At 37.4% G+C, this 21466-nt stretch overlaps 2 protein-coding genes across 2 annotated transcripts in view; one reads left to right on the top strand and one right to left on the bottom strand.

The window, feature by feature from the left end:
* Window positions 1–3204, top strand: part of RASGRP1 (RAS guanyl releasing protein 1) — a 36901-nt gene extending 33697 nt beyond the window's left edge. Inside the window, exon 17 of the mRNA XM_033062453.2 lies at window positions 47–3204. Within this exon, the coding sequence (XP_032918344.1) occupies window positions 47–181 (135 nt within the window). The 3' untranslated portion in view covers window positions 182–3204. The remainder of the gene's footprint in view (window positions 1–46) is intronic.
* Window positions 3205–4053: 849 nt separating this feature from the next.
* On the bottom strand, window positions 4054–21088 carry FAM98B (family with sequence similarity 98 member B). Its single transcript, XM_033062454.2, has 8 exons — window positions 20978–21088; window positions 20099–20247; window positions 19185–19319; window positions 18309–18487; window positions 11632–11712; window positions 11134–11250; window positions 8624–8791; window positions 4054–7190 (listed from the first exon to the last, which is right to left on the bottom strand). The coding sequence occupies exons 1-8, from the start codon at window positions 21040–21042 to the stop codon at window positions 6831–6833; spliced, it is 1254 nt and encodes a 417-aa protein (XP_032918345.1). The 5' UTR covers window positions 21043–21088; the 3' UTR covers window positions 4054–6830.
* Between the last annotated feature and the right edge of the window lie 378 nt (window positions 21089–21466).

The raw sequence follows: 21466 nt of genomic DNA, 5'->3' as shown, positions 1-21466 counted from the left end.
TTTTTTTTTGTTTGGTTTTTTTTTGTTTGTTTATTTGCTTGTTTAGGAAAGGAATATTCTAAAGGCAGACAATGAAGGTTTGAAGATCCAGCTGGAACAGGCACATAAAACAATTGAATCTCTTACAATCCAGAAAAGAAACCATGTAGTTGACAGTCTACAACACAGAGACTGCTCCTAGCAGATGAGAGGAAAATCTCCTATGGAATGGAAGAATGTAAGACTGAAAGAGGGGCTGTGATAAAGCTGCTTTCCAAGTGAACTGGAGAGAGAATCTGAAGGATATTAAGCAGAAATGTTCTTTTTACTCAATACATTTCCATTTTAGACATGCACTCCCAAATGTATAAAATCATTCCTTTGACCTTGTAAGGTAATTTAGCATTATCTATTCTATGAAAATAGTATCTTCTGGGTTTGCTTTTAAAAGGAGTGAGAGTGTTGCTGAAGTCTCTGTTCATGTTGAAGACCATATTGATTTACCAGTGACTTACTTGGCTGCCAGCAGCACACCTTACTGTAGAAATGCTCTGACAAAGTAGCTATTCATAAGACTGTGTCACCTCAAATTTGGCCCAAACTCAATTTTGTACAGACAAATGTTTGATAAAGTCGAGTAAGAAAAACTTCTTTATTGGAGCTGAAACCAATTAAAAACATGAAGTGAATGGCCACATTTAATTCCAGAAATTAACAAGAACTTTAAGTAGCTAAGCTAATGATACTTGATTGATCCTTACACTTTAATATAAACTGACAATTTTTTAAACATCTTTCAGAGCTTTACAAGTTCTGCTGCTCAAATGTTTAAAGTAATAGACGTAAGAATATAGAGACTTGACATTTGATTACTGCTTCCATTTTTGTGCTCCATGCCATGACTTGGAACTCTTGATTCCACTTACAGTAATTTCACGATTACAAGCCGCACGGACTATAACTATTTTAGTCAAAATGGTGCGGCTTATAACCATGAAATTACTGTACTTGGTTTAAGGGGCAACTTCTTGTCCCCATACAGTAGATATGGGACAAGGTTGATTATACTTCTGTCATGTCAAAGTAAATACCATTTTGAGCAGAACTTTTAGAGCCCTATTAGGAGGGAAACTGTACAGCAATCTCTGTGCAATAGCTACTGTATTTCAGAGCTCCTGACAAGATTTCTCCATTTTCTCTCTCCTAGATTTCACATGCACTTTACATAAAGAGTCGAGTGTGCTCCTATGTCTGTAAATTTTGTACAGTAAAAGGTGTGAGGGAGGTAACTTAAATACACAAAGTGTACATATTGTTAAGAGAAAATAAGTCTTTCAAGTTACTGATAAATCTACTTGTCTAAATAGCCGATTTGGAAATTGCATTTGCATTCCAAGATAATCTGTACACTTAGAGTTGTATAAAACTTTCTTGTATTTATCAGATATTTGTCATCACAAATACAAACAGAAACAAAGTCCACTTAATGCACAACACTTCTAAGTTACCCAGTCCATTATAGAATGAAATTTAGTCAGTGACAATAGCATCTGTGCTTTGTGTTCAAAGTGGCATAAATATACATTCCATCCACAATTTACAGGTATTATCAAGTATATGAATGTTTTATTCATAAAATTAATTTGAAACTACTTGCCAGTTTAATGATTCAAAATTCTTGTTTTGAAATTGGATTGTGCTTGTAACCCTATGTATAAGTAAATATAAATGGAGGGAAAGAGCAGTAGTAGTAGATTTTCTGTAACATTACTGTAAATAACTGAAATGCTTAGGAAAAAAAACAGCTCAGAAGACTGTGCATCTTTTTAAACTCATACACTAAACCTGAATTATTAACAAGTAACATGGAATTGCACTTTGTTCAGTGAAGCAATCAGAATGACTGTCACGTCACGTCTGCAAACTTGGTTTGCCCACTTTCTGTGAGCTTCTTGAATTTGCCCTCTATTCAGGGAACTACAGCAAGGTATATTTCTAAAAGGCATTTAGCAAATAAAAGTCTGTTTCTACAACTATTAAACAAGATAAAAGTTAACTATATTTCTACTTACTTAAAAAATACCCCAGAGGAGCAGCTAAGACTCATAAATCTTGTTGTACAGCCAAAGTAACTGCCCCCTGGTGGTCTAAAGGCTGGATTTGAATAGAATTTGTGTGTATACATATACTTTGTCTATTATGGAATGTGGAGGTCATGAACAAAACCTCGTAGCTAAAAGGAAAATTCCCTAACATCAGCAGCTGGCTGAAAGGCTACTGTATAACTCGGTACTTAATATTCCAAACTGAGTTATGACTGCAGATTTGTACAGTCCTAAATGCTAACTAAATGTTTCTCTGTGAAGTTTGCTTGTTCAATCTCAAAGATTTAAAAGGGATCTGTTTGCAGGAATGTCTTAGGGAACAAGTGTGCAGTGCTTCATGTGTGCTGAAAACTTCCTGCTTCAAAGAAGTCAGGATACCTGGATAACTTCAGAGCTAAGCACCTTCAGGTTCTCTGTTTGTCCAAAGCCCCTAATGGTTATTTCCTCCCCCGTCCCCCCCTTTTTTTTGGGACTTTCTTTTTCCTGCATGAAAGACAACAATGGAACCTGACTAGAGAGAAATGTTAAAACTGACAATGTTACCCAGAAAGAATCACTTGCCTCTGTGTTAATCTTCAAGCTCCTTTATGTTAGGGAAAAAGATACAACTAAAAGTGCTGTTTAGAAGTCATGTTACCAAGCAGTGATACCAAAATTTATCTTGTCATGGCTAAGTTAAATGGAAACACCTCTTCCTCCTCTAGGTTCAGCTGTACTTGCAAGAACGCAGAAAGAAAAAGCACCATTCCTCATTTATTTTTTAAGCGTGAATTCTGATTGTGTAAAGGTTAAATTAAATAGATTGAGTAGTATCATAATTAACAAGGCAGGGCTACTGTCCATATTCAGGGTAAATACAGTTGCTTTTAGATTAGCTTATATATGTTTTGGAAATATGTTTTTGTTCTAGCATCATCTGTTCTTTTGTTGTAACTGATATCTATGGCAACTTAAAAAAAGTTTAATGCTGAGAAGATTGAAAAAGTGTACAGATTGTAAAGATTTTATATAAATTTTAAGAGTTTGGTTTAATATTTATAATAGAAAAAAATATTAAAGTTGTATTTCATGCCTCTGATTTTGCATCTCAGATAAATCTATACAACCTATATTCATCTTCCTTGACTGTCATGTGAGACTGTTTTGCAGCATTAATCCAGTACCAGTCTCTAAACCAGCTTCACCTTCCCTGAGCCTAGGAATAGTGCCTGGGAGAACTTAGGAAGCTAGGTAGTTGCAGATTATTTGTTTGGTATTTTAGTGGTTGACACAGTACAAACACTGTGGGGCTACTCACTATTCCAAGGATTACATAGCACCAGTCTTTATTATCATAGTCTCTCACTTTTGTTAAGAATGTTAATTTTCAAAAGATTCCACAGCACAGTATCCAAGTTTAAGCAAGGCTTCTGTTGCATCTGCTGATGCTGCCTATTGCACAGGCAGAACTGCAGCACCCTATTGCTATTTACCTTATAGTAAACCTCAAAATACTGTATTGTAAATTGGTTTTTATATGGGGAAATGGACATCAATCAATCACGTAAGGGAATACAACAAGAGGTGGAACTCCTAATTGTATGGCAAATCTGCTCTACAGTCTTTTGCAAAACCAAGTTTGTGTTTTGTGGTTTTTTTCGTAATTATAGAAAGTAATAAAACTTTAGAAGTAATTGGAGGGTATTTCCTTAGTTTATGTAAAGCAAAAGCAGTGATCATATAGATGCTTTAAAATTTTTTTTCACTAAGATAAAATGTAACAGATACCAGTGACATACCTTGCCTGTTAAAATTTTTCTATAAAGTAATCTATTGTCTTCTCCATTTTGGTCAAAATATGTGTTATTTTCATTACTATAAAAAGTAAGTCTCATCACTATTGTAAATCACCAGCAGGAATTCTTTCTTACAAAAAAAGGAGGAACATATGATAGTGGATCCAAATCACAATACACACAGATGATGCAAATACTTTCAAATACAGTACTTTATTCCTCAATGTTTACAGCTGTTGACAAAAGTATCTCTCTCAATTCCTGAAAAAAATCCCCAACCTTTTTTTTCAGTTCTTCAACAAACAAATCAATATTTAGGTATTCACTAAGTGTGAATAAACACAAAAAATGTTCACAAACATATATATGAAAATCTTTTACTTACAACAGAATTTTTGAAAATACTTTTTTTTTCAAAACAAAACTTGAGGTTTAAATCAATAACTTTCATGGTGTTACTGCATTGTTTGAAAAATTAAAAGCATACCTTCTGACAAGAGGACAACAAAGGATGCCTCCATGAAATATGGTGGTGCTTACTTTAGTTTTCAGCTACTGGCTTCACATTCTGCAATTACTTAAGAAAAACTGAAATGGCCAGATTAGAAAAGAAAATCTCCAGGCTATTTTTATTTCCATATTTTACATGGTCTACATACAGAAAGCTGAAATATGATACTGAAATAATTTAACTGTTAGAATTGAAGTGGGCATGTACCTGCTTCACTTGATGATTTACTTCATTCAGAACTGTCCTGCTTACTAGAAACAGGATGGACTGATGAGTGTAAAAACACCAAGGTACATCCACAGCTGCAGTTAAAACAATCCAACTAAACCACTGCAACCTTGCATCCTAAGACTAATGAAACCTTTAAGCATAGGTAAGTTCTTTGTTTTTCCAAGTGTATTTCCTTGATAAAGCCACATGCTTGACTGCTGATGACTTGTAGCAAAAAGGAACATTGTGATGAGCAAACAGAATTTAATCTTAAGGCTTTGGTAGTGAAAAAACTGCTCTCTATTCCTTTGCTGACCAACACTTTGCTCCAAGGCCAGCAGTCTCATTTGGTATGTCATCAGTTTGGGAGCTTTTCCAGAGCATCAGGCAAAAGCTCAGGACAAATACTGCAGAGGCTGCCAAGGGCTTAGGCCAGTAAGCAGCATAGAAAAAATCTGGTAAAGGAACTACAGTGCTAGCAGTTGGGTACCATTAAGCCATTACTGCAAAAGTTCACATCCCAGCTAACATGTTCTAGCAAGCAAAACTTCTGCTTCGTTTTGTCAGGCACCTGCTGCTATCCTAAAGCCTGGGTAAAGCCATATCTATCACATCAGAGGCAGCATTCTCAAGAAAACTGAGGAGAGAGGAAATAACAGGAGAAAAACTTTTGAAAGATAATAATTTCATTTGGAACAGGACTTTACATTCAGGCATGAAGTTGCCAACGAAAGAGGACATGATACATATGTTTATGAAGGTAAAAAATCATCTTTAAAGCATACCAATGGACACCAATAGGAAATGTGTGCAGAAAGAACTTGTAACTGAGGAATATAAATCCAAAACCAAATCCTTAAGTTCAACCTGCAGTTATGCCTACAATTACAAGTGCTTCAAGTCTGCTGTGCTATTTAATCATCAGACACATCAGGTTAATCAGATGACTTCCTGAATCTGTCTGTAGTGACCTGATCCTGATAAATACTAGCATGAAAACATACTCAGGCATCATCCCCGTTCCACCTCTGCTCTCAGGAGTGGCCTCACAACATGGGAGATTTAAAAGATATTGGGCAGCAATAACTGACTTCTTTAAGTGACAATTCTAAATTTAATTCCTGTCTGCATATATTTACAGCCATGATGGTATGACAGCTAACTCCTTTCAGACTAACAGTGTATGTGAGGGAAAAGGCACCCATAACATGTCAAGACAGGGCTTCTTTTAGTTTGGCAGGGAGAGAAAAGGCATGAAGTGCCTTGTTAACTTATTAACCAGGCAGTTGGTGACTCCCAAACACAGAGCAGGCAGGGAGAAGATAATTTAAAAAAATAAGGGGAAAGAAAAAAGGCTAGAAGAAATGTCATATTCTTTCTTACAAAGCTCAGCTTATTCAAACTTTGTGTCTCAAAGCTGATACAAGGATATATACATGAATTCATACCAGACATGATGGCTGCAGGCTTTCTGCCGAATATTAAATTTTTTTTATGAAACATCAACAATGAAAAAAAGGTAAAATGAAAATAAGACACTATCAAAACTCACTATCAGTTTACAGTACATGCTCTGATCATTAAAGAGTGTCTGATACATTATGAACACAAAACACAACCTGATTTGATTAATTTATGTAGAGTATTAATTAACAATGTTACTATAATGTGAAGGTCTGCAAGAATAATTGAATGTAATAAAGTAGTTTTGACCAAAGCCTTAAGGATTTTAACATTTGAAATTAGAATTCATTTACATGTCCCACATGAAAACTATGAATGAAGAACAATGAGATGAAGAGAACAAGCCTGAAAGCAGCATTCTTGAGTTTTTAAAAGTGGTTTCATCCAGTTCTTAGGCCTACTTTGTTTTTTCTACATAATATTTTGGAGAAGGAGTGTAGACATGCAACATGCAATAAATTAGAGAGGTCTGACCATTAACATATTTTTGTTTGTTTAGAAAGGGTTTTATTCAGTTTTCTGAGACTTATTTTAAATAAAATGACATAATAAAAAAACACCATATAAGCAGTATGAAAAACAAGGACTTTAGTCATCAGATTTTAGTATAAAACTTCTGTTCAGGTAACTAAAAGAACTCAGTGAGAACATCAGTGGGTCTAATGAAACGACTCATATGGTCATACTTAATTCTAACCTAAATCCAAGTCAACATATCTAAATTCCTAGTACCAGTAAACACCACCACTATATTCTGCCACTTACTCTGTTAAGATTTACGGTACTTTAGTATCTTCTGTATCCTCCCCCTCCTCTTCCGCCATACGGATCACCATAGCCTCCCCTGCCACCATAACCTCCTCTGCCACCTTGGAAGCCACCTCCACCCTGGAAGCCACCTCCACCCTGGAAGCCACCCCCACCCTGGAAGCCACCCCCACCTCTTCCACCACCTCTGAAACCTCCACCTCCTCCTCCTCCTCTACCCCCTCCACCACCCCAGTTACCCCTTCCACCACCACCACCACCCCCCCAGCCACCTCTTCCACCACCTTCTTGTCTTTTTTGCCATGGAGGCATTTCAGGAGGAGGTGGTTCAATCTCTGTTGGTCTGCCTCCACGGTCAGGGACTCTGCCCATCAGAACCTATATGGAAAAATTGGTCATTTTCAGAGTTAAAAAATAGTAGTAATAACTTGATAAGACACAGGATTTTCTCCTGTGGACAGAGAAATGCTGCCAGCTGCTTTCAGGAAATTTGCCTCCTCAGTGCAGTGCTTGACAGCAGAATAACTATCTCCTGTCCTTGTAACACACAACAGAACTCTGAAAGTTCTCTTTTTTCACCTCTAAGACAGAAATAACTGCAGCTAGCTGGCTCATATTACTTTTGTGAAATTTTTATGAACACTGCACACCTGAAGTATTAGTATTGCAATAAGCAATATATGTAAATACTTCATATACAATATATACAAATACACTTATATATTCATAGGATGTGGCCCTTCTACTTCAATTTCAAAATTCAAGTTCAAACCTAATCAGCCAACAAAAAAACCACTGGTAAACTGTGCAATTCTCAAAGGAACACCAGTTTGCCCAACATTATAAACTACTGACACTCATTAAAGAGCCAGAATGAAAAAAATATGCAATCGGCTGCAAGAAAAGACAAAAAAAAGGCATCTTGACTATGGCAGGTATTACTCAGCATATGAAAAGAGAAACTGTACTGGACAAAGTTAAACAAAACAAACATCTTCGAAGAACAAAGATGTATCCAAGTAGGTCTTTTTGTTGTCACTTTCCTATTTCCTAGACTCTCTGTGATCAATGCTAACATTCCCCCATCAGTCCTGGGCACTCCAACTAAAGTCCTCTCAAGATAAAAAAATCCACCTTTCTCTGAGATCCTAAAGTAAATTAAGAAATTTCAGAGTGGTAGGCTTCAAAACATATTAAAGGCTATCTCAATGAGGAAAAAAAAAAACATTAGAAAAATCCGTAAATAGAGGATCAATAAAAGCAGGTTTAATCAACATTTGAATGGCAAAACTCACATCACTACTCACAAGCTTCAGCTTTTATCACAGACAAGAAAGCAGCAATGTTGATTCATTACTGCAGCCAAACCATGTAATTTTATTTTGCAGCAAAATGACATTTCTGCAGAAACTTTCATGATTTATAACACACTGATGAGTTAGAGATGTGGGTTTACAAACCAAACAATAATATCCTGGCAAGGTAGCCCAGGAACAGATACCACAAATACTTCTATGCATCATTGAGCTGTGCAGGTTCCCTGAACTCAAGAGGTCATTTACACAAACATGTACAGCTCCCCACCTTACTCCCCCTCATCTACACTACTCTGTTTCATCTTGTTGCATGACTGACTGTCTAGGAAGATAAAAAAAGGATTTTCTGCAAAATTTACTGGAATACTGCAAACCTCCCTTTCTTAAATGGAAAAAATGAAATTAAAGTACCAAGCAAAACCAGTGTAATTCTAGAATTAATTCCATAGGTCTGTAAATGCCCATGTCCATTTATCACGTGCCAGAGAAGCATACCTTGTTGATAGCACAGGCGGTCTTCTCCCGTGTTGATCCACTACTTGTTCTTATGATCTTGGACAGGTCCTCACGAGCAGCAAGAAGGTGAGCTAATGTAATGGTGGACTTTGGAGACAACGCATAGCGCTTGGGCTGATAGATCCGTGCTATTTCATCTGTTTTTACCTAAAGGACAACATCAAGCACAACTTACTTGCCAGGTATCAAACACACTGACAGACTAACTATAAACTTTGTGCTGGTCTCGTAAGTTTCACTTTGAACACAAGGTGCAGCTTCTGAAAACACAAACTGTGTTACAAAACATAGTGCCAGTTATCATCAGCTCTCTTCCTGTTGGTGGGGCAATTACACAGAAGGTGCTGCAGATTATGTTTAATTGATGCTGAAACTGAGCACCAGTACAAAATAAACTCCTCTATCCACTGGCATCAAACAGATGCTTTAATGTCTTCCAACATGTCTACAGATTAAAATGTAAGGAGTCCATACGGCTCTCAAGAGCTTTACATAATCGTACTCAACAGATCCCTTCTAAACATGATGAAAAGAGAGCAGCTTCAAACTAAGGTAAATTTGTGGAAAAAAACCTGAAAATATATCAATGCAGCAAAACATTTATGCAAGCCATGAAAAGAGGACAACAAGACTTTTTCCAAGCACGCTTTGATGTTTCATTTATTTAGCAGAAAATAAAAATAAATATACTTTCTGGGAAAATCTAAAATACCTTCAGAGTGAAATAAAACATTTGATATTGGTTAGACCAGACAATACATGCTGAACCTGGACAAGAGGGTTTTACTAGGTAATTACTCCATCATTTGTGAACCCATTTCAGTTTGGAAACTTTCCCCTCCTGGATACTGAAGTTACAAAAACCTGAAAAAAATTCCCAAAATGCCTCACCATCAAAAGCAGAGAAACATACCAATATCTATTTAACGGTGGGGAAAAAAAGGCAAACTAGCAAACTTTTATAAGACAACAATTTGTCTCTTGGCTTAAAAAAAAAAAAAAAATCTCTAAATTACATCAATGCCAGAACATTTTCAAACCCCAAAACCTTCTCAAAGAAGTTATGGACATCTTTCAAGAGAAACAGGGCAAAAAAAAAGAGATTTAAAACACTGTGTAATTTTGAATTAGTATATAACCTGGTTATTTCTGTAACTGCATGTATTTCACACCAACAGTCTATATGACAGGAAAATGAATCATCTGACTACTTTATCACCAAAAATCTCTTTAAACTTTTGTTCTATTTCAGAAGGGCATTGTTTTTCACATTGAATGGAACAATAGCAAGTGACAAAGTCTTAGTCTGCCTAAGTTAGTCATCAGTCACATCAACTACATTTTAGAAGTGTACTTTAAATTTGAAGATACATAGTTGTATTGGTACAGCTGTAAGGAAGTTATACAAGTAGGGACATCTCCTGGCTCCTCTGAGCTAAATGCCCCCCTTTTCCTTTCTTGCAACATAAAAGCATTCACAACCACTTCAGAAATTAAACTGATCTATTCCAATGCAGCACAACAGCACCTAGACTCATCTTCCAGTGGTACTTAGTGAACTTCATGAACTTGATTCTGCATGTGTCAATGACAAGTTGTGATGTCACAAAATCTTCTAACAATCCATACTTTCAGTAAGCTTTCCAAGTTTTAAGATTTATCCATCTTAACCTTTCTAACAAAACCTTTGGAAGAAAAGCTGATCTTGCTACTCATGAACAAAAACATCTGCCTCCAGCTTCTCATGTCTTCATCAAATTACAAACTTCGTGTATCCTATCTCCTTACTCTTTTGGATACAAATGAGATATATTTCCAGCTCGGAAGTATCATGACTATTTTTAATATACAGAGTTCTACGAAATAGTACAAACGAAATTATCACAATTAAAGCAATACCAGCAGAACAAATATAGTGAAGTGCTTTGGAATTTTTAGAGACCTGAAGGATTACAAGCAATTGTGTGATTTTCTCACACAAGCTACTATTCAAATAACCCATTCAGCTGTTCATCTAGTAGTACTGACTCCAAGATAGGGGGCAGTCACTGCAACCTCTCAGACTTTATGAAACAGTCACTTTTTATACCCAATCTATATTAAGGCCCAGTGTTTGTCTTACTTTTGCATCTGAATGAGAAGTGCTTAGACTCCCTCCGAGTTTACTTCATTGGAAGATGTTAGACACAGAAAAGAAAACAGAGAGATGGGATCTTTAATTAAAATGAGAAACCCTAACAAAGGATGCTATAATTTCTAATTGTGAAGCTATAAACAGTCACCAAGGATGGACTGTGCCACCTGGTTAAATACATCTCCTTCCTCAATACCTAGGATCTGGATATTACAACTTGAGATGAGAAACAAGCTGGAAAAAACAGTGATGAAAGTGTATTTGTGTATTTACATGATACGCATATTCTGTAGGAAGACCTGGGGAACAGTAGCAGACTCCCACCTACAGGAAGCAAAAAGTACATCAAGTTTACCTTTGCTCTATCAGACCAGCCAAAAGACTGCACAGTCACATCGAGCCTCTTCATCAACATCCGCCGTCGACACTCGTACTCACTGCAAAGAGCATCATTGATTTTCTCCAATCTTTCCTGCAGTGTTACAACAAGAAATTCAAACAGTCAAATACATAAAGTTATAGAAGTCAATTCAAAGTTAACCCCATCCATCAATTAAGATGTCTATCCTGAGGTGATCACCATAAACTACATAGCATCTGTGTAATGCTACAGTAGTAGGTATATACAAAATGATTTGAAAGTGAACAATGGATGAATCAACACAAGGACTGTTTTATAATGTCAATTCTGATAGTATCTGATTATCATCATTAGTATTTAGCAATTCAATTTTAGTATTAATATTCAGCAACAGAACAGTGACTATAAAAAGACAAAGTTAAATGAAGTCGTATGCATTTATTTTGACCATCCTGTTAAATACTGAAAAGAAATGGAGAAACTTTTCTTTACCACTTGGTCAGAGTTCAGAGGTTTTGTTAGCAGTGATGTCCCCACATGGTTATTTTTAACTTTTGAGAGGATGTCCTTTATCTGAAAAAAACACATACATTTCAGAACACAAATGATATTTAGATTTATTTCAGCAAAATTAGTTGCAATCTCATTTTGCTACTCAGAAGAACAAACACAGTACATTTGTTTTAGCAGACTCGTGAAAACAGATACACATCTTCTGGCTTATGATATACTATAAAAAGATTTCCTGAATACTTTTATAAGATTACCAGCCTCTATACAAAAATATTTTATGGCACATCACTTCTCCATTAACAGAACAATAGTTATATAGCAAATTTATCAAGTGCATACAGAAAGTAAGACTAGCTAAATTACTTGTTTTAGATACTACTAAGCGTTGTAACTACAACAATTGAAAATTTGGCGTTCTGTTGTCAAATGTTACACAGGGCTACAAAAAATCTGGTGATGGATGCTATTAAGAAAGGCAGGAGATATGATAGGTATGCAGTCATTCTTTATGTTTAATATTATTCTACTCCTATAATTGGTTTCAGTAACATTATGTTTAAAACTTTTGCATTCACTCCAAATCAAATTTGTTTATACTTCTTCCACTAGTTCTTGTCCGCAATAATTAGCCCTCTCTTATCTTCCAAACATCACTGCATTCTCCTCTCTAATTACAAGAAACCTCTACCTCCTCTTCTTGAGTGAACTCCCTTTGGCAAAGCTCTTCTAAAATCATTACCATGAACTCCACAACACTTGTACATAACTTGAACATTATCCAACTGATTTTTCAGCTGGAGTTGACTTCATGCATATTATTGCTCCTGCAAGTTTTGTCACAGTCTGATGGAGAAAACTACATCTTCATTTGCTGTAGTAAACAGCCATGGGGAACCAAGCAAAATGAGTAAAACTAATTAATTTTCTTTTACATGTCAAAGGAAGGATTAAGGTAGTGCATAATCTACAGTAAAACCTGTAACTGGGCACAGTCATGAGATACATTTGCAGGATTATAAGATTTCATGTGGGCACACAGGCACTTACACTACATTTGTGATAAAGGCATGGTTCAAAGTTCAGTTTTGAGCTTCACATGTTACAGAAATATCATCTCTATTGATTGCCATGAAAAAAATTCCAGAAGTCAAAAACCAAATTCTAGAGCACCTAGTTAATTGCTAAAAGAAATACTTAGAAAATCAACTCTCAAACATCAGGATTTTTGTAATTATCTCTCTCTTTTTTTATATTTTTTTATTGCTTTTTTTAAAATTTTTTTTTGCATATATGAAGAAAAATATCTGATCTCAAATTTTGTGTGAAAACCGAGGTGTATGTATTTTGTTCTTTCTTTTTACATTACTGCTGGGTAGCACTCTGGTAGGTTAAAAACACAATATCCCAGAAAAAGTATGAGGTAAATATATTGTGTAATGAACAAATTAAGGGAAAACACTGTTTTGACTCTATCAGAAAAGACAGCCTAGTAGTATCTGAAAAGTGTCCATCTAGTTATTGTAATACTCCCTGTTGTTATATTCCATTCATATCAAAAGAGGTCACAATAAGGGGTGATGCTTAGTTCCATGTACCATACTGATCCCAACACTCCTCTTTCTCTAATTATTCTTGCTTCTCTGTAACCTTTCTCTTCACAAAAAACACTCCAAGGCTATCTGTCTTCTGAATGTAGCCAGGTTTTTTTCACTGAACCATGTACATGATGCCATATTCCACTCCAAAATGCAAATGTACCTAAGCACAAACTATGTTATAATTTAAATAAATGTCTAAAGAATCAAAATCTAAAGTTAATAATCAGCAGTAGAAAAAGACCAGTATGACAGCAAGAGATGAAGAGATCAGTAATTAGTATAGAAAAAGGAATGAATAGCAGACAAATTAAAAATTCTGTTGGGCAAGAGGTGTCTGCTCATATACCATTGAGGTCAGAAATACTACCTCAAAGGTTGAAAGGAAGAGAGTCTATCAAAATGAGACCAGCTGCTGAAACAAAAACCAATAAACCAAAATGAAAAATCCTCAATGCAATTTAATTTACAGTTAGAGTGTGAAAGAAGGTCTGAAAACCAGTGATCCTGAATACTATCTAGAGATTAGAATTGTTCTAAGTTTGCAGTTGCAAGGACAGTAAGAGGTAAATGCAACACTGGGCCCCACATACAAAAGCCGCATGTTCTGCCATCACAAGTCAATCACTGCTGATTTCCATGAACTGAAGTGAAAGGAAATTTAGAGAGAACAATTAAGGAAGATAATCAATGAAAACCAGAACTAGAAGAAAGAAGAACAGCTGAATGAAACAATCCTTTACTGACTTCCCCCAAATTTCTACATTTTCTTTCCAACTTAAAGAGAATACCTATGTAATTTTTATCCAGCACAGCTTTACTAATCAGTAACACTTAAGGAGGAATCTCTCCACTAATGAACTGGTCCATGCTCATGAACTGGTCTATGTTTTTGACACACTGTAAAGACATACTCAGATGAGTCAATCTCCACTTACTCCTTACACCCATCAGCAGGGCTCATGGGGAAGTCCTACAGCTATAATGGTGAAATAAGCTGAGCTGCCTTACAGCTGCAGAATACATTGTCCAGCCACGACTGATGACACAGGTATGAGCACAGGAACTCTCACGCACAGCAGTCTGCCAGAGGACAAGAATACAATGGCTGAGAGAATCTACGCTATAACTCATATTCCCAATAGGGATAGCTGTCCTGGGTTGAGAAGGATATCCAGGAGTTTAAAAAACCCACCACAACTCAAACTGGAACACTTTTCCCATGTAAGTGGGAACAAAACCAAATGCAGTGCCCAGATAAAACAGCAGTGAAAACATACTCAAAGAAATATAAAACAAATTGTAATAGGCAAATCATCCTAATGTTTTTACAGATTCACGTGTGAAAAGCAAACCAAATAATTAAAACTAGATGTAGGCAACTATATTTGACTATTTCACATACTGTGTCATCAATGACCTTGGTAACACTAAAAATTTATGTGATTGCTTTGGGAGCCCACACACTCTCTAAATATAAAATGAAAACAAATAAGCTGTTGGATCTGCTTGAGACAAAAATACCAAATTCAAATCTGCTGCATAAAAATAAACAGCTATTCTACTGTTACCAAATAAAGTGTATCTTTATTGAACATGACATTTCTCATTTGTTTTGTAATTTTCTACTACTGAAAAAAAATTAGCTCACTTTTCATTACCACATTCAATGTATTTATTAAATATCCTCATCTTCTGTCAAAACAGAGCATTAATTTTTACATGTAACATATTTTTCACAGAAAAATATCATATATGGATGCACTTCCAGCGTTTTTTGAGATTTTGAAAAAACCTGACCTGCAGAAAGGTGTCATGTTATTATTTTAAAATAGCAACACTTTGATGAAAGAAGGTTCCCCTAATTAGTCATAAGGTGTACTGTACAGTTGCAGAGAGATCACTTAAAATCCTAAGCACAAAATTTCGTATCTCTTTCATATACCTGCAGATAAATTCAGGGTTTATCTAACTTTAAATACATTTTTGTTTGACCCTGATATCTGATGAAAAGGACAACTCTTCGGTCTTGTTCCTTGCAGTTACATCAATATTTACTGTCCAGGCATCATTACATCTGTAAAATTAGTACAGATCAACAGTTATATGAAACACATTAATTTAAATATTGACAAATTTTAGGATGTATACCTAAACACTTTAAAAAATACTCTTCTCACATTTCACTTAAGTGTTATGTTAACTTAATTTTGACTTCGTTTGCTCAGCAGCCCTTCGTAATTTCTTTCAATTCTATTGATATGTGAAAAGTAGCAGAGTACTTTTAATAATGTGGGCAAAAAAGGTTCAGAAGCCTTTTGAATAATATCACATTAAAAGTTTCTTCAAATAAACAGTATTAGAATGTCACTTTGTAGTAAGTTGTGAAATTCACACTATCTTGATTGGAAAATAGCCAGATGTAGCACTAGTTACAAAGCACAATACTGGCACCAACTTTTCGGAATCTTTCATCAATGTTCATTTAGAACTTTTGGAGGTTCAGGCACTGAATTTCAAATTGACTCCTAGATTCCCCCTGTGTAAATATACTTTACAAGGGAACAGCATCTTAAACAATTGAAAAATTACTATTAGTTTTTCAGTACTATGTAATAAAATAAGATATATTTAGTAGTAGAAGGCTGTATTACTGTCTATTTAGCTCATTTTCTCAGGTATATTGATAACCACTACCCTAGGTAATTACAGGAGATATAAAAGATACTTGCTATGACTGTACATTCAAAGTTTGAGCTACTATAAAACTAATTCTGAATGAAGAAAGCAATTCTGATTTTATACTAGTCTCTTATATAAACTGGAAAATAAGTTAGAAACAATAAATGTTCTAATATTCCATACCAAAATACAGTGTGTGATCTGGCCTTTGGTAGGTTGCTGCTGCACAGCCAAACTATTCTCAGAACTACTCCCACAGCTACTGACAATGCTGAAGATGCTAGACAGAGACAAAGAGTAGACATGTTGAAATGCCAGATACATTTGCAGATATACTAAATAAAAACACTAGATCAGTATGTAAGTCTGTATTATGAATGATATAATACTAAACATAATCAATTTTATGCAGAATCTAATTAAATCAAAAGCCAAAAAAATTTGGAAAAATAAAAGGATCATTCCAAGTGAATTTCTGTGAGCATATTAAAAAGAAGTAGCAAAATGGTGCTCTTAAAATAATGTTTACAAAGCCAATGAACTTTAATTGGTGGCACCACCTTTCTAAAGCAGCTATACTTGTAAGTGTAGGTCTCTAACTGTCATCTGTCAAAATAACTCCAAACTTGTCCTATATTAAATTAATGGACAAAGGACAAGTAAACACATAGCAGGAATTCTACAAAAATCTCCTGCAAGGTAGGAAACAATCCTTTGTTTGTAAGGGATGAAACACACAGAGAAGAAATTACACTATTAATTTGGAGTCACAGAAGATGAACAACTAGTTTTGCCACCTTTCTACACTGTGAAGTGAGTACAAGTGGTATAAGCACTGTGGAACTAACAGACCTGAGAACTACTGGAAAACAGTCCAGGCACCATCAAAAAAAACCCAAAAAACAAAAACTCAATCACTTTTAAGACTCTGCTCATTTTAGTATTCCTGAAAGTGTAACAGTTTACACTAGCTGGGATGGCTACACTATGCACAATTCAATCCCACGATGCTGTCTGATAGGAAATGTTGAACTTTGCAAAAGGTGGCAAATACCAGGTGTCTAATAATTCAAAGAAAACGTTCTAGTATCACTATGTGTGTACAAAGGAAATGCTGCTCCAGGTCTGGTCTTGCTGTCCCACAACTGCAGAACTGGAGTTCTCCCCCTATAATGAGATTAAACTAAAACTGTACCTGAGAAATGAAGCAAGGGGATTGAGCAAGGAAGGCCACTGGCCATGGCTGCAGCCTATAAGCACTCCTGGATGTAAACACAGCTGACACTCTCAGAGGGAGACCAGCAGAATCAGACCATTAGTTACCTAATGTAACTCTGACATTTTCATTCCCAGAACAGTGCTAGAATTGTTTCTTCATCCCTTCAAAAACATTTACTAAATGCAAAGATTTCCTTACAAGTAAACAGATCAAGCATAGTTATGATGTAGGAATAGGCAGTTCCATTTGCACCTGGGTGATGCCTTTTTTAAATTAACCCATTAAAGGCTTTATCTTGTCACACTGAAGGCAGATGTAAGAAAATCACCCAAGTAACAGGCCCTCTCCCCAAAATCTCTGAATGTTCAGCTGCCCACTAGTTGATGAGGAAGAAGGTAAAAAACAAGCAGAATCATATAAAATTATTAAATTCAAAGACTGAGAAGCAGAGGGAGTTTTTATGCTACCGTTAAGGGGGGAATCAGTCACTCTCTCCCCAAACACTAGAGAGAGATGAAGAGCAAAACTTTTAGCTGTCTGACAAAGAAGATAAATTCCACCTCAAGAGCCTGTTCACATTCTGCAGTAAGGAAATCAGATCAAGGATCACATCACTGAAATGAGTTAGAACCTGGAGGGACACAATGGAAAGAACTATCTTGCTGACTAAGGTTTAAGTTGGCTTATTCACAGAATACTGGCAATTCAGGCATTTTCATCCTCTTCTGCAACTAAGGCAATACCACCAACAAATCCATACTTTAATTAAGAAATTAATAAACTAAAAAGAACTAATTTAAGCTTTGGATATTAAATTTAAATACATCCCAGAAATTACTACAGGTATATAAATCCACAACCGGTTATTACCCAAAGTTTTCTGCTTGCACATTTGAATGGGCAAAAGGAAAACTTGTATCTTAAACTTGCATGGTAAAGTGTGTCTGATGAGGTACACTGCAGCCTCAGGGAAATGCTGAAATTTCCCCTCATAACTAAAACTGTTTAACTTAAAACACTGAGCTGGCTTTCAGAATTGAAATTCTTTTGCACTTGGCAGACAGGGCTTTTGTAGGTGAGACTGCTGGGCCCTTAACTCCATGATGAATGCTTACAGAGACAGTGCTTACAGTTTAGAGAGAAGATGTAAAAGCCCATACCTTTTGTTCCACACTGGTTAACAAGGGAGGAAGACCAGAAGATGAGGAGTTTGGCAGACCCAGTGCATCGCAAATAGCTTGCACTTCCTGAATAATTTCATTGTGCTTTTCCAAACGAGAGCCTTTAATTTTCTTGCTCTGCAGTATTTTTAAAGCCTGAAGTTCTGTACTTAGAAATACTAGAGAGAAAAGCATCATAACAGCAGATTTAGAGACATGTAAGTATTTCTGCATCCACATTCCCAGTACAGCTACAATATATACATATGTAAGATAACTATGATAAAAGGGAGACTTTCTCCTGAACAAGTCTGTATGTTTCCTATTCTTCACCTCAATTTTCTCTCATCCGAATTCCTACCTTCAGTCTACACATTGCATTTAACTGTTCAACTCCCTTCTGCCACCAGACCCCAAGTTCCTTGGTTAATTTTATATTACCACACTGGTTCCTGCTGCCACTCCTCTGTCCAAGTCCAACTTAAACTTAGATGTTGTTTCTCTCAATTCTGCTTTCAGCACCATTTAAATTGCACAGTATTTTTGTTCAAGCTGCCCTGAAACCTCTCACAAACACAGGAAGCAAGGTCTCAGTTTAGGTGAGCTGAAACAACTCAATCAAGAGAGGGATCAGGACGCCTCACTAAGTTGCACCATACTTTTGAAATAAATTTTAGTTTCTGCTGAAACAGCTTTCTAATGCTGCTCTATTTTTCACTTTGCACAAGTGAGTTGATGCATGCTGAGCTGGTATGGAGTGACTGTACACATCAACTAAAAGCACATAAAGAACACTTCAGTGTAAATTGTACAATTATGATAAAGCATGCACATAAAACACTGTATTAAAAAGGGGAAAAAATGATTGTTACTCACACAGGAGTTTAAGACAATCGTCTTTCTCTCTCAATCTGTCTTTGATGTCTCCAGACACCAGCGAGGAATACGGACAAGACATTTCTCTCAGAAAGCCACTAATTTCAAGCTGGAAGCTCTCTATATCTTTCACACCTATGGAAATTAATGCACAGTTAATGGCTTTTTACAGAAACATCAAACCGCAATCACTATTTTTTTCACATACACTTATACTGCAGATTTCAACAGTCCAAAGATTAACCTACCACCCCAGTAACATTTTTCTTTAAAAAGTCCTACATACAAGCAGACATGCCTTCTAAGAGTATCTTGTACTCATGCTTTGAATGAGGCAATGCTACAGCAGTCTGCAAAGACATGAACACAAATGAACATCAGTAGGAAGTGAACAGTTTATGTCACTAAATAGTGTGTCAATTTGACTAATTTTCTGATTAAGAAGTAAGAGGAGTCAGGAACCCATTATTTTCAGTGATTGGTTTTAGTTCCACTACTTTTTTGGTGAAAACATAAGTAATATAAAATCTCATCCAAAACTGCAGCACTAGACAGAAATAATCAGGCAGTGCTACCGAGCACCACACATATCCACACACAGTGCTGACTGGAACATGTGCTAGACCAACAGCCAGAAAACACCCAGCGCTGCAATTTATGCCATCAAAATACAATTACAGGCATGAATGTACCTTTTACATTTTATGTATATCTAAAACTACCCCAAATCACCTTCTTTCTCCATTTTGAAACAGTCTTCACAACACAAGACCTTAATCTAAAAGCACATAAATATCAGCCTGAGTTTGGCTACCTTTCAACTTTCTTGTAAACTTCAACACTGTAATTTCAGTATTAGCTGAACAATATGGGTCTAAATCCACTGAACAAATACAAAATTAACATTCATATACCATCTGTTGCAGTGATGCTTTCTTCCATATTACAAAGTGACTTTATCTGGGAACCTAACCAAATGCAAAGCTCAAAAAATTCTGGTGAAGACAATCCATTTTCTGCTGCTTTTTTCAGGGCATCCTCCTCCAACAGGGCACCCGTGTACCTGCACAGATAAACATCAGTAGTAAGAAGTAAGCGTAACATAAAATATACATATTTTCAAATTATCTTACTCTAAGCTGGTCAGCAGGTACACTTAAAGAAATTGATCTTTCTACACTACTTTTGTCAAGGAACGATTCAGACTTTTTTCTTTAAACACACCAAAAAATTATTGGTCATTTATAAGCAAAATAGTTTGTCAGAAAATATTAGACAGGCATTTTCACATGTGTATGCGAAAACAGACTTTGATCTCTCAGAACACGCCTAACAGAGGATAACTCAAGTATTAGGTGTTTAGTGAAATTTCCTCCTAAAGTAACAACTGACTCCGCTGGAGTACTGGGAATAACGTAACTGCAAATGAAGTTTCGCACGGATTTTGTACCCTTACCACGGGAAGCCCATCGCGGGAGGTGAGCAGGCACCAAAGAACGAGGCGCTGCCCCGCCAGAGCGCAGGGGCCGCCTCAGCGCCGACCGCGGCTGCTGCACCCCAGGGAGCGCCCGGGCTGCCGTGGGCTCCCCGCACTGCAGCCGGGGAACCCACCGCCCTCGCCGTGAGCCCGCTCCCGGCCCAGGCCCGGCCCCGCCGAGCCCCCGGTACCCGCCGCAACGCGGGGCCCGCTCCTCTGCCGGTCCCGCGCTCCCCTTCCTCCCGCCGCCGGCCCGGCCTCTCGCCCGCGGCCCCCTCGCCCCTCGCAGGGGGAGCCGCCGCTGCTGCCCGGTTACCCCAAGGCCTCCAGCGCGTCCAAGATGTCGCTCTCCATCGCCGGGCCCGGCGGCAGCTCCCTCATGCCGGCGCCGCGCGGTGCGCGCCTCAAACCGGCCCTCCGCAACCCGCGCCCGCCGCCGCGTTCCGCAGCGCCGCACGGCAGCGCCGGCCGGGCCGGCTCCGGCGGTCCCGCCCCTCCCTGGGCGGCCGTGCCCGCTCCGAGGGCCGCGGAGCCCCGAGGGGCCAGCCCCCCGTGTGGCCGGGGTGACCCTCCGTGCCGCCCCGCTCTGCCTTTGGCCCTCGCCCTTCCCGGGCGGGCTCGTCTCCTGGCCCTGCGGCTGTGCTCCGGGTTTGGCCCCAAACACCAGTCGCCCACCCCACTCCAACGAGTACCAGCCGCCCGGAGAAATACAGAAGACATAAATATATATATATGAGACCAAAACATGTGAATCAGTCACTGTTTTAATTCCACAGGGTGTTCTTGAAAAATCGTAACTTTTCTG

Source organism: Catharus ustulatus, chromosome 6, assembly GCF_009819885.2.
Source record: "Catharus ustulatus isolate bCatUst1 chromosome 6, bCatUst1.pri.v2, whole genome shotgun sequence".
Lineage (NCBI taxonomy): Eukaryota > Metazoa > Chordata > Aves > Passeriformes > Turdidae > Catharus > Catharus ustulatus.
Note: the sequence above shows the minus strand (reverse complement) of the source record. Positions and strands in the feature narration are given on the sequence as shown.

Excerpts from the sequence above, each read along its gene's own strand:
- FAM98B (XM_033062454.2), bottom strand. The coding sequence starts at position 21,042 with ATGAGGGAGCTGCCGCCGGGCCCGGCGATGGAGAGCGACATCTTGGAC. Across the intron at positions 18,488-19,184 it reads CGATTGTCTTAAACTCCTGT|TATTTCTAAGTACAGAACTT; the intron begins GTGAGTAACAAT and ends TTTTCTCTCTAG. Across the intron at positions 7,191-8,623 it reads CCGCCTGTGCTATCAACAAG|GTTCTGATGGGCAGAGTCCC; the intron begins GTATGCTTCTCT and ends TTTTCCATATAG.